Below are 13,382 nucleotides of genomic sequence, written 5' to 3'. Positions count from 1 at the left end.
TCCAGGACCGTGACCAGGCCGAGCCCAAATTCCTTCATGCTCAGGCCTCCCCCTGCCTTAGAAGGACAAACATTTCAAAATCCATAAATTAAAAAGGTGAATCTTTCTGCTTCTGTTTCTGGTAGGGTTTTTTTTTTTTTTCTTTTTTTCTTTTTTTTTCTTTTTCTTTGTTCGGCTTTGCTTTTTTTTTTTTTTTTTTTTTTTCCTTTTTCCTTCCCCCTGCTTAGTCGATTACCTGATGAGCACAAGGGTGATACTCGGAACATGTTCAAATTCCCCAAACTTTGTCATTTGGAGGAGAGCACCACATGTGCATGACACCCCACATCAAAACGGTTCTTCAGAGTCTGTGGCAAAAAATGGTAGCACCTTCAGAATCTTAAATAGGCTTTTTTTTTTTTTTCCTTAAAAAAAAAATCACATACACTATGAGACAGCGAGCACCAGCGATTTCACAGTGGGAGGTAGCTAGCGTGGGCACCTCCGGCCCCGAGGGTCGCGCTGTCCCCTCTCGGCCTCCACTGCTTCCCACCCTCTGGCTGCTTCTTCCCTCACCTCTTTCCCAGGTGAAAAAATAGTAATGCACCTTCTCTGTGTTTGTTTAAATAAAATATATATACTTCTTCCTTTCCTTTTCTCCTTTTTTTCATGTCTCCTCTCTAATATTGCACATCAAAGCTCCCTGGCAGGGACCAGCTGGCGAGATGCCCCCTCCCCTCAAGCTGGCTAGAACGTGGGGCTCTTTGGGCAGGAAGCTGGGGAGGGCAGAGCTGGGAGACAGGCCGCAGGGCTCAGGCGGGTTGCAGGCCCAGCTTGCTCTGGCTGGCTCTTTGGTCGGTCTTTGGGGCTGAGCTGGGATCAGTTGGTCCCAAGGATACACTGTTCCCTGCTACCCCCCAGCCACTTTTACTGGGCAGACGACAGCTGGGGCCCTACCCAGGAATCCTTGGGCAGGTGAGCTGTCTCTCCTGGGCCCACCTGCCCCTAAGGACCCTCCCTTTGCCTCCTCCTCCTCCTCCCTCCCCCTCAAGGCCTAGAGGAGCCAGGAGGTCAGAGGTCAGAGGAAGCACGCAGGTCCAACTTCGAGGCGGTACTGCTTCCCTGATGAGGCAGGAGGGAGGTTGTCCACACTGACGATGGGCAGCTGCTGCGGGTCCTGGGTCCGGAAGGTGAAAAGCGTCTGATGCCAGCGGCCATCCTGGACCTGAGAGGAGAAGGGAAAGGGTACACATGTGACCCTCACAATCCCCACCATCTGTCACATGCACTTCTCATCTCCTCTCACCATCTTTAATGGATTCATGGTATTTCACTGTAGGGACCACCTTTATTTGCCCATTAAAAATTTTTTTTTATTTATTAAAAAATTTTTTAATATTTATTTTTAATTTTGAGAGAGAGAGAGAGAGAGAGAGAGAGAGAGAGAGAACGAGCAGGAGAAGGGCAGAGAGAGAGGGAGACACAGAATCCGAAGGAGGGTCCAAGCTCTGAGCTGTCAGCACAGAGCCCGACATGGGGCTCGAACCCACAAACTGCGAGATCATGACCTGAGCTGAAGTCGGACGCTTCACCAACTGACCCACCCAGGTGCCCCTGCATTCGTCCATTTAGATTGTGTCTATTATTTCTATTCTCATAAGGAACGTCATTGGAGCTCAACTTCTGGGCATGTTCTTGTTTCCCTAGAACAGATTCTAGAAGTAGATTTGTTGGATCAAAGGATACATACGTTTCTGAGGCTTTGGAAATATGTTGGATATACAATCAAACCTTGGATTGTGAGTAACTTGTTCTGCAAATGTTCCATAAGAACGAGCAAACATTTCTAATACATTTTTAACTTGATAAACGAGTGATGTCTTGCAATACAAGTAGCATGTGACACTAAATGTCACATGATCACAACTGAGCCAATGGTTCTCTCTTTCTCTCTCTCTCCCTCTCCCAGTGGGATTGTGGGTGATCGTTTCCCATATTCGGATGCTGAGTCTTAGGCTGGGGTGTTTGGCAGAAATCAGTGATTTTTCAGAATGTTGAAGGGGGTGCCCACGACTGGCATTAGTGTATTTTTTGTCACTTCAAAGCACCTACAGACAGTCCTTTGCTCTTCCATACAAGTGTAAGCTTAGGAATGCTTTGCTTCATTCTAGGCCAGGCTGCCTGCGGATATAGACCCTTCCCTCTGCTACCTTATTGCCAGTTACATTAAATACAGTACATGACAAGAGTTTATTAATACTGCCCTGTAGTCAACATCCGTGTGAGCGTGTACAATGGCCCCCATGCAGAAATAGGTTGAAAAGAAAGCCAGTAAGAAGGAGACGATCACAGTGGAAGTTAAGAAGGAAATAAGTCATCAAGAAATACGAGCGAGGTATGTGAGTGGCCGAAACTGCAAGATTTTATAAGAAGTCTACATGTGCATCTCGTCTGTAGAGGAGGAGGAGAGAAAGGCAGAGGAATCCCTCACTTAAAATGAGATTAGGGAGATGTGTAAAATGTGGGAAACAGTGAAGAATTTTGTAGAAAAGCGCCACCCAAATAAGGCTGTAGCAGCCCGAGCAATGAATCTGTTTAACAACAATACAACGTCACATTTCTGCGAAATCCTCAAAAGGAGGCAAAAGCAAGAATCATTGGATAGGTTCCTTGTTAAAGTTGCAGGAAAAGAGAAAGATTCCACTGAGCCAATAGACAGCAGTGATTCCGTTATAGTGAAAGTCGTCCTACACAATAACCCTCCTCTCTCGTCTCCCTCACACCAGCCACCAAGGTTTTCAAAGGTAAGTGCAGGTTAATGTCTTTATTTTTCTTTATATTTTGTATTTTCTTTATTATTTTGTATTCTATTGCACTATTGTAATCATTTTTATATGAATATTTTTGGGTTGTGGAACGAATCATCTGAGTTTCCATGATGGGGAAATTCACTTTGATATACAAGTGCTTTGGATTACAAGCATGTTTCTGGAACGAATTATGCTCGCAAACCAAGGTTTTACTGTACAGGCAAACATCGTTTCATTGCACTGCGCTTTGCTGATCTTCACAGATGTGTGTTTTATAAATCAGAGGTTAGTGGCAACCCCCTGTGTCGAGCAACATGTGTCAGTGTCACTGTCCCGACAGCATTTGCTCACTTTGTATCTCTGGGTCACATTTTCATAATTCTCGCAACATTTCAAACTTTTTCATGACTATCATATTTGTTTTGGTGACCTGTGAGCAGCGATTATGATGCACTGAAAGCTCAGATGACGGCTGGCATTTTTTAGCAGTGAAGTATTTTTTTTAATGTTTATTTTTTTGAGGGAGAGAAACAGAGGGCGAGGAGGAGAGGGGCAGAGAGAGAGGGAGACACAGAATCTGAAACGGGCTCCAGGCTCCGAGCTGTCAGCACAGAGCCCCACATGTGGGGCTTGAACCCATGATCAGGTCAGATCATGTCCTGAGCCAAAGTCAGACACTTAACCGACTGAGCCATCCGGGCACCCCGATCAGTGAAGTATTTTTTAATGTTTATTTATTTTTGAGAGGGCGGGGAGGGGCAGAGAAAGAGGGAGACACAGAATCTGAAGGAGGCTCCAGGCTGTCAGCACAGAGCCCAATGTGCTCTGACGCTTAACTGAGCCACCCAGGTGCCCCTCAGTGAAGTATTTTTTAATTAAGGTATGTACTTTGTTTTTTAAGACACGATGCTGTTAAATACTTAATAGGCTGCAGTATAATGTAAACATAACTTCTGTGTGTGCTGGGAAAGCAAAAAAATTAATTAGACTTAATTTATTGCAATATTCACTTTATTGTAGTGAATACAACTGAACCCACAATACCTCTGAGGTATTCCTGTATATATATCCAGCTGGGTCCCAAAAGCCTCTACCAATTTTTTCCCAAATAGCTTTGTGCAAGAGTGTTGGTTTCCCCACGTCCTCCCTAACACTGTGTATTATTAGTTTTGTTTAATTTCGGGCAACTGGTTTTTCTGGACAACTTTCTGACTCCCTCTCTGCCAACAACCCACCCAGTTTTAGACATTTAAAAATAACCAAACATTTAGACATTTAAAAATAACCAAAAGTGTCAAGAGAACCAATTAGCCTGGTCAGGATGGGGGCAAAGAGAAGACCAGAAATGCATTCTCCTACAAGCAGCCTTGCAAGTAAGTACAGCCATCTATAGCAGCCTGGGAAATTTCTATCAGCCAGATCTTCTCTCAGAAGTTTCCCAGAGATGATAGTGAATCAAAGGAATTTTTAAAAACTGTTGTAATAAAACTATTACGCAAAGATAAAAAGTGGTATGTATTTGCTCATTATGCTAATACAATATACTGTATTACACTAACATACTAATGCAATGTGCTAACGTGTATGACGTTAATTGCTATGTATAATTTTATAATAATTGTTGCGAGTAATTTTATAATATAATTAACTACCTTGCAGCCATCCATGGACACTTCTGGCCTGAACTGACCACCTGCTTCAAAGATCTGCCCGTTCCACGCCCGGAAGCGCACAGCCCGCTTGGCTGGGGTCTGCCCCGTGCCTTCCTGCCACACGGTCATGTTAAGGCAGTGGATGGTGATGTGCTGTGTCACTTCCGAGCTTAGCAGGTGCAGAAAATTCATCTGGACCCGGCTGACAGCAAACTCGACCTGTGGCAGAAACACGGCAGTGAGGTAGGGTCAGGCCGGCTGCCCGAGGCTCTCAAATATCCTCACCTCTCTCTGGAAGGCGCACAGAGAAGCTCTTTCCTGGTGAGCCTTTCCCGGCTTTGCCCCCAGAGGCGTGCCCACTGGAGACAGGGACATAGAGGTCTAGTGTGAGCCAGTCCACAGCCAAGGAGTAACAAGGACGGGAAAGAACCGAGGCCACAGTTATGAGGGTTCCGGAGTCACCTGATCCCTCCCCCATGGCATGGGTGTGGGAGGGGGTTTGTTTTTGGAGCTGAGCTGGGATCCTGAGGCCCAGAGAGGAAGAGGAAGTAGATCAAGAGGCTCTTGGAACAGGGGGAATATGAGAAGTGCCCTCCCCACCCTTTCTAAGTCCCAAGACCCCAGAAATGGCAGTCCCAACAACCGACAAGGACAGGATTTATGGCTTCGGTGGATGCAGCTTAAGCCCTGACCATTGGTTTTGTCTTTTTGTAACGCAAGTGCTGAGGAGCCCTAAGTCCCCACCCTGGACCCCAATAAAAGCAGAGCCTCAGGCCCCTGCACACACGCCTCTCTCCACCAGCGACCTGGCTGTGCGCCCCCGATGTGCTGTGGGATTTTCAGGTCCGGTAAGTAACAAACCTGTACTTTTTCAAAGTTTCTTAGTAGCGAAGGGCACCTTGCAATCATAATAAGAACCACAAGGGCCGGCCCAGCCGCAACGCTGGTTCTTTATAGGCTGAGACCGGCACAAAACGGTGGCCACTGTTCCTGGTGGGATGGCCAGTGCAGGGGCCATCTCTGGCCTCACCCCTCTGCTGGGCAGGTTTGAGGTGGGGGTTCCCAAACCCCAGACTCAGAGTCAGAGGGGAAAGAGCCTGGCTGGGGTGGGGGTGGGCACTGATGAGGCTACTGTGTTTCCTGCGTCTGGCACATGGTGGCCACCCGACAAGACTCGCTGACCAGCTGGCCACGTGCAGATTCTTAAACTCGGGGTCAGAGCCGGTCAGCACGGGGCAGCTCCTGGAGCTTCCTCGGGAGGCCCGATGGGATGGGATGCAGGGGTTCTCTGCCCCCATCCCTCCCCTGCAGGCCAATGGGCTCCTCCCACTGTAGCATGAGTCCTCCCATATGGAGGACTTGCTGACCCCGCAGACCCACAATCCACCGCAGGGAACCCCGGGCAGGGGGGGGTGGTGATGCCTCAGTGCCGCCACCTGTCCTGGTTTCTTGTTGAGCTGCCCTGAGCCACCTCAAACCCTCAGCCCAGAGACGGGCACGTGGGAAGCAGGCACTGAGCATCCGTGAAACGTGTGCACACACAGCTCAGGCAGCGCGTCCTCGGTGAGCATCACACGGACTTATTTTTGTACTGATGGTTCGCGGCTCTCCAAGCCAGGCCAGCTGGGCCCACTATTGCTGTTTTTGGTATGAGGCAGAAAGTTCTACTTGAAGGAAACACCACTAACATCACCATACGACTCGAAAGGGTTTGGCAACCACAGATTTAGAAGGACTCGTCCCCAGTTTACAGAAGAGGAATCAGGCTCACAAACAGCCAGGCAGCAAGACAGCCGAGGCTCAGACCATAACTTGGGTGGGCTGGAGCCCTGGGCAGGGTAGGGGCAGAGAGGACCGGTCAGTGTCGGGGGGGGTGGGAGCAGACCTTGGAGGCCGTGATGGGCTTGAGACACGTTTGTCCACCATGTGTGAAGTTGCAGGAAACTTCGATGGTGTCGGACGAGCAGCCAAGGTTTGGATCCACCCAGTAGGTACCTGCAGGCAGCATGGACGGGGGATGGCATGTGTATGTGGGGAGGAGCCCGGGGCTTGGTTCTGCAGGTGGACCGCACCCCTGGTGACCCGCGGAGCCCCAGCGGGGCACGACGTCGGGGAAGGGAGCAGAAAAGGATCCCATGAGCCCTTGAGATGGGAACAAGGCCTCTGGGCAGAGCTCACAGCTGGCAGGGGCCCTGGAGGGGTCACAAGGCTGAGCCCTTGCCTCTGGTGCTCCTGTGAAGCGTCCACTTTACAGAGGGGACAGCTGAGGTTGAGAGAGGCGGAATCACTCGCCCAAGGGATTTAGGGATCATCTGGGTGAAGGGGCTCTTCCCCCAAGGCTTGCAGGGGGGGAGGGGCGGGAATCAGGCCTCCACCCCACCGGCTAGACACCTCTGCCGGCCCCCGGTTTCCCCAAAGGCCTTCCAAGGGAGCCGAAGGCCCCACAGCTGAAAGAGCAGGACAACCGGCCACTAATCTACCTTGTTGTCAGTGGAGAGAAGAGGTGTGGACGGGAAGCGGGGGGGGGGGGGATCCTGGTTCTCAGAGAATCCATGACAGCCCCCCCCCTCCCCAGTCCCCTGCCCTGTCCTCGCCCTTGGAGGCTTGTCCCGACAAGGCTCTTATCTCCTTGCACTGCAACGGTTGTCCCCAGCTTGCAGAACCGTGGGCTCTGAAAGGGTGCAAGCATTCCCCCACACCCCGGAAGCACAAGGCCTGCCTTGTGGGGCCCAGTGACTGTTTGTTGAGCGGATAAACGACCACCCCAGGTGCCTGTCTCCCCAAGGACAGAATCTTGGTCCCAGTGAGCCAAGACTCCAATGCCCCATCTCCCCCAGCCCCTCCTGGAACTCCCCTGCCTGGCCCGCTCCACCCCGAGGGGCGGAAGCCTTGTCTTCAGACCCCACAGGCCCTCGTACCGTCCACCATCTTCTGCTCACAGTCCATGAGGTCTCGGCAGACCCGGGCAGGGTTCTCTTTGGTGCCCAGGGGCGTCTTAATGCTCTGGATGAGGTTGCTGAGGTAGTGTAAGGTTTTAAAGATCTCCCCTCCCTGGTCCAGCACCAGCCGGTCTGGATGGCTGTAACCCTGTCACGAGGAGAGAAGGTGGTCACTGGCTCCTTGAGGTCCCGGCCCGGCCCGAGGTCTAAGCCTCTGCAGCTGCGAGTTCTTGTACTTGGGAGACGATGCGGCTCCCCCCACTTAACAGGTAGGGAAACTGGGGGCCAGGGATGGCATGGGGGCTGCCCCAGAGTCTGGAAGCGTAAGGGAGTGGAGGGCCAGCATCGACTCCCCCAGCCGCCAGCTCCAGCTCAGGAACAAATAAGCCGTGGGACGCTCGGTGCAGGCCACATGGAGGCTGTTGACCACACACGAGCCATTCCTTCTGTCTCCCCCAGGAGGGGATCTCTTGCAGGCAGGGGGCCCGGAGGTACCTCTGCTTTCAGTGCGCCATTTGTGTCCATCCACGTCTGGAAAGCTGCTCCAAGGTCATCTTGCTGCTGTGCAAAGAGGAGACGGGGTGTGCATCCTGTCCCCGCTCGTGGCCCCAAGACCTCCCAGACTCACCAAGAGGGAGACCCAGGGTCTGAGCACGAGCTCTCCCAGCCACCTTCCCGGGTGGTATCACGGCCAAGTCGCCTGCCTTCTGTGGAACTCTCTGTCTTTCCTCCACTTGCAAACGGAGTCAGAGCTGACCCTTCCACTCCCTTTCTCCAGGCCTTCCCTAGCTCTCCATCACCCTCAGGATTAAGTACAAACTCCTGCACGTGGTTACAAGACCTGGGCTGAGTGTTGTGGTCTCTGGCCCAGCCTCTCTTCTCTCGGTCACACAAACTCTGTGCACCAGACGCACTCTTGTGTTCCCAAATCGCTAAGCACCATGCTCTATCTAGCCACGGGGCCTTTGCGCATGCTGTTCCCATCACCTGGATCATTCTTCTTACCCTCCAATGCTCCATCTGGCTATCTCCTGATCCAGTGGTTCTCAACTAGGGGCAGTGTTGCCCCCAGGGGGACATTTGGCTATATCTAGAGACATTCTTGGCTGTCACAACTGGAGGAGGGGTTGCTTCTGGCATCTAGTGGGTAGAGGCCAGGCACGCTGCTAAACACCCTAAAATCACTCGTAGCAAAGAATCATTTGTTGGTAAAGGCTGCAGTTGAGTAGCCCTGCCCTAGACTCATCCTACATGTCAGCTTCCTCGGGAAATCCTTCATCGGGCTCCCGCCCCTAGGCTGGGTGCGGTTCCTTTCTCTGTGTGTCGCCAGTGCCTGTGTTTCTCCTCTAGCTTGCACTGTAGCTGTCAACCACACACCTGTGCCTCCAACCCTAGCACTGGACTTTCCAGAAGCACAGCAGCGGTCTTGCCGTGAGAACAGTGACAGGGAGAGCAGGACCGAGAGCAAAGCCCGAGAGGTCCAGAGCCCAGACTCTACAGGTATTTCTCAAGTTCACATCTCAGCCTTGCTGCTTGCTAACTGCATGATCTGGGAAGGTTGCTTACTGTCTCTCTGCATCAGGACCCTGAGAATGGGCATGATTATAAAACTCTCAGAACCTTGAGAGGAAATCAGTGAGCTAATCCATGAAAAGCACATCTAACGGTGTCTGCCTATCACAAACACTCAATATATCAGCTCTTATGCAAAAAAAATTCAAATTCCTTGAATTTTCCATTTTTAGATGGAAAGGGGTCCCCCCCCCCCAGATCTCTTCACTTTCCCCTAGCTGTCTGGCTTCCTTAGAGAAGAGAAGGGCTGGGGTTGGTGCAGAGCGAGAGGTCAGAGCCATCAGTTTATTTTGGTGGATGACGCTGAGGGGACGGACAGTGAGATGCTGAGAGGTGAGAAGAGCAGAGCTCCGAGGGGCCTAGCGGCATGAGGGCTCCTGTTCCGTTCATCCCTCCCCCTCAGCCATTCCCGGGGACGCCGTCAGGGCCTGACTGTCACAGTCAGCCAGCACAGTGGTAACACAGGGAGGGACTCCTCGGAGGCCTTGGATCAACACCAATGGCCAATGATTTCATCAATCACGCTTATGTAACGAAGCCTCCCTAAAACCCCAAAGGGATGGCACTCAGAGACCTTGACTTCTGGGGAGAGTGGCCACCCGGAGAGGGCACGCGAGTCTGAGCCTCTGTCTCATGCCTTGCCCTGTGCCTGTCTTCTACCTGGCTATTCCCGAGTGATTTCCTTTTATAATAAACCGGTCATCTAGTAAGTGAAACGTTTCTCTGCTCTGTGAGCTGCTGTAGCAAATTAACTGACCCCAATGAGGGGCATGGGGACCTCCGCTTTATAGCCAGTTGGTAGAAGCGCAGGTGACAACCAGGCATCTGAGGTGGGCAGGATGGGGGATGGGTCCCGTAGGACCGAGAACCGGTGGGGTCTAATGCTTTCTCCCGATACACAGTGTCAGAATGGAGTTGAACTGTAGGGCACTCGGCTAGTGTCCCAGAATTGCTCTTGGGTATGGGAAACGGCCACCCTGGGTCAAGCTTGAATTGATATCAGAACCTGTTTAGATCCTCGGCAGTCAGCTGATCTGTACTGAGCACACTAACAGGATCAGGACCAGGGGCCCGGCCGCTGGAGTGTCCCCCTGGGTTCCCAGTCAGGGGCACATCCTGGCTAAAACATCAACTCCCCACCCTCTGGCCTCTTTCTGCTGCTTTAGGGTCCAGGGTCCGGTGTGGGGGGACAAAACCACGTGGGCATCCCCGGGCCTAGCTTAGGGTTCTAGCCATTGTGACCAGAACGAGGTCAGCTGCCAACCATCCCCCCACCCTCCCAGGCCTTACCCCAAGGAGGCCAAAGAGAACATTCTCCAACTTACAAAGTGGATAGGGCTCCCTGGAGGACCCTGAAAAGGAAGAGCCTCAGTCAGTATTTGGTGGGGTCTGGGTGCTGGAGTCCGCAGGGGCTGTCAGGAGCCTGGAGGGGCCACCTGGGCACAGGGGACACGCAGAGCTGGTCTCTGCTCTTCTGGAGGCAGGGTCTGTGCTCCACAGTCTCCTGGAAGTCTGTGGAAGCTTGTGAGCCCTGCAGGGTCAGGGCCAAGACAAGCAGCTGCCAGCAAAGCCTTGGGCCTCATTCAGAGGAGCTCTGCCACCTGCCCTGGAGTTCAAGGGCACCGAGCATGATACCTACCGGTGGGCCAGGCCGGCCTCTGGGACCAGGAGGACCCTGGAGGGAAAGAAGAACAGTGAGGACTGGGTCAAAGGCCCTCCATCTTCCCCACCCCAGGCCTCCTCAAGTGGACCTGAGACCCAGGACAGTCGTACCTCCAGCACAGACGGGTACGGATGGGATGACTGAGGTCCAAAGGGAAAGAAGGTGCCTGAGGACTTCAGTGGTCATCACCACCCCCCACACCCCATCCCCATCCCACCAGCCCTCATACCCCAGCCCACTCACCCTCGGACCTTGCAGTCCCTGGAGGAGGACAGAAGCAGAGAGAGACAGTTAGGGGATAGGGCTGAGCTGTGCCCCTGCCCTTGTCCCCCACCCCACCCCTACCCACTGGAGTGCTGCCCCCTGCAGCCATCGACTCACCAAGTCCCCTCGGCTGCCTTTGTCGCCCTTTGGACCCTGCAATAAATCATGGCCCAGTAAGAGAGGACTCAGAGGGGAAGTTCTATTTCCAAGATGGGGAAACTGAGGCTCAGACTGGCCCTGGGTCACAGAGACAAGCTTGCCTCAGCAGTCTTTCTGGTCAGCCCCCTACACGTACCGGGCGTCCTGAAGGTCCCAGGATTCCGAGGGGGCCAATGATGCCTTCCTTTCCCTAAAGGAGAGAGAAAGGCTTGTGTGTTCTCCTCCTAGGGCCTGGGGAACTGAGTCACAGGGACAGGAGAGTGGACGGCAGCCTGAGTATCCCATGGGGATGGAAGGGAGACTTCCTCAAACGGGGCCAGACCATGCACCTCCGGGGCCCCTCCTGTGTGCCTTGGGGTGGGCTACGAAGAGTGGGGGGAGGGGAGCAGGTAAAAGGGGGAGGCGGCAGCCCAGCTGGGCAGGAAGGGCACAGGCAAGGGGATAGAAGGCTGCGGGCAGAGGGGGCTCGAGTCTGAAGGAGCAGGAGGAATAAGGCCTGTATGCACCCAGCGGATGGCTGGCCAGCCTTTGGCCTGGGCGACTGTCCCCACTAGGACAGACAAGGAGAGGACTCACCATCAAGCCGGGGGACCCCCGAGGGCCCTGGATGCCTTTCAAGCCGATGTCTCCAGGAGGGCCCTGTGGGAGGCAGAAGAAGGGCTGTCTGTGTCTGGGTGGCTTGACAATTACTAAGCAGGTAGCAGTGTGCTGGCTCTGTGCTTATATAGTGTAAGCCTCTGTTCTTAACCATTTCAACGACCCTCTATGGTTATCACACCCATTTTATAGATGGCAAAACTGAGAATTGGAGATCCAAAGTAACTTGCCTAAGGCACAGAGCAGATAAACTGGGGAGGTGGGCTTAGAACCCAGGTCTGCTGGAATGTGAGTTCTGGGGAACGAGGGTATCCGTGCTCGATTCTCGCTCTTTTCCGGCCCACCACTGTACGTGCTTATGAAAAACTTGTTGCAAAAGTAAATGGATAAATGGACAAACTAGGTAGATGGATGGGACCCCAACAGGAACGATATGGAGTAGGAATCTGTACCTTGGGTCCAAAGAGGCCGGCCATTCCTGGGAAGCCCATCTCGCCAGAGTCGCCCTGTGCGGGGAGCAGAATGAGATGGGGTGAGTGGGGCCAGGACAAGGATGCCCAGCCAACCACCCAGGACCTCTGGGCCTGCCTTCTCCCAGGGACATCAGCGGCTCCACCTTGGTGAGGGTGAAGAGCTCACACACTGGACACTGTATGCCCTCTGTCGGGTGAGAATGCTCTAGAACGCTTAGGTTCTCCCGTCCCAGGTCTTCAAGGAAGAGGATGAGAGGATCCACAGGCTCTTCCCCACCCATCCCAAAGGCTCTCCCAAGGACTGCGTCCCTCAGAATAACCTTTAGCTGTGGGCCTGCAATGTGCCAGGTGCTTTGCATTCCTGCATCGGCCCAGGAGGGCACAGTGTGCCCTGTTCACAGATGAGAAAACCGAGGCTCAGAGAGAGCAGGAACTTGCTCATATTCACCCAGATGCCATTGTGGGGAGCGACGGGGTGTGAGCGATTCTGGAGGCCGGGATTATACCGTAGGTGCGTGCTTAACTTTTAAAGAAAGCGCCCAGCTGTTTTCCAAAGCGGTTGCACCACTTTACATTCCTGTTAGCGGAGCAGGAGAGTTCCAGGTGCCCCACACCCTTGCCAACACTTGGTGTGCTCAGCCTTTGAAAATTGTTACCATTCCAACAGGTGTGCAACGGCACCTCATTGTGGTTTTAATGAGCATTTGCCTGAAGACTAGCGGTGCTGATCTTTTTATGTGCTTATCTGCCATCCGTCCGTCTTCTCTGAAGCGTCTAAGCCTTTTGCCTCATTTCTTTATTGGGCTACTCCTTTTCTTATTAATGAGCTTTGAGAGTTCTTTACATATCCTAGATACAAACCCTTTACTAGATATATGATTTGTACTTCCTCTTAGTCTGTGGCTTGTCTTTTTTATTCTCTTACCTTTGAAGAGCAAAAGCCTTCCATATTGATAAAGCCCACTTTATCAATTTTTTTAAATGGGTCATGATTTTGCTGTCATATCTAAGAAATCTTTGTATAACCCATGGTCTCAAAGATTTTCTTCTACCCTTTCTTCTAAAAGTTTTACAGTTTTAGGTGTATGATGGATGTGGAGTTAATTTCTGTACAGGGTATAAGGTGTCCAATTGTCCCGGTACCTTTTGCTGGAAAAGACTGCTCTGTATCCACTGAATCGTTTTTGCAACTTTGTCAAAAACCAGTTATCCATACACGGGTGTGACTACACGTGTGGATTCTCTGTGCTGTTCCTTTGACCTGTTATTAGTAT

The 13,382-nt window shown here is 52.3% G+C and overlaps 1 protein-coding gene across 1 annotated transcript in view; it reads right to left on the bottom strand.

Annotated features, from left to right (window-relative positions):
• Positions 1-1,057: 1,057 nt before the first annotated feature.
• Positions 1,058-13,382, bottom strand: part of COL27A1 (collagen type XXVII alpha 1 chain) — a 136,513-nt gene continuing 124,188 nt past the window's right edge. The window contains exons 50-61 of the mRNA XM_047099631.1: positions 12,088-12,141; positions 11,615-11,677; positions 11,175-11,228; positions 10,997-11,032; positions 10,859-10,876; positions 10,592-10,627; positions 10,278-10,304; positions 7,876-7,941; positions 7,360-7,528; positions 6,327-6,436; positions 4,442-4,660; positions 1,058-1,204 (exon numbers count right to left, since the gene is read on the bottom strand). Of these exons, the coding sequence (XP_046955587.1) occupies positions 1,058-1,204; positions 4,442-4,660; positions 6,327-6,436; positions 7,360-7,528; positions 7,876-7,941; positions 10,278-10,304; positions 10,592-10,627; positions 10,859-10,876; positions 10,997-11,032; positions 11,175-11,228; positions 11,615-11,677; positions 12,088-12,141 (999 nt within the window). The remainder of the gene's footprint in view (positions 1,205-4,441; positions 4,661-6,326; positions 6,437-7,359; positions 7,529-7,875; positions 7,942-10,277; positions 10,305-10,591; positions 10,628-10,858; positions 10,877-10,996; positions 11,033-11,174; positions 11,229-11,614; positions 11,678-12,087; positions 12,142-13,382) is intronic.

The sequence above is a fragment of the Lynx rufus genome, unplaced genomic scaffold (genome assembly GCF_022079265.1).
Source record: "Lynx rufus isolate CCGP_SWC_20201006 ecotype Redwood Valley unplaced genomic scaffold, mLynRuf1.p SCAF_10, whole genome shotgun sequence".
NCBI lineage: Eukaryota > Metazoa > Chordata > Mammalia > Carnivora > Felidae > Lynx > Lynx rufus.
Note: the sequence above shows the minus strand (reverse complement) of the source record. Positions and strands in the feature narration are given on the sequence as shown.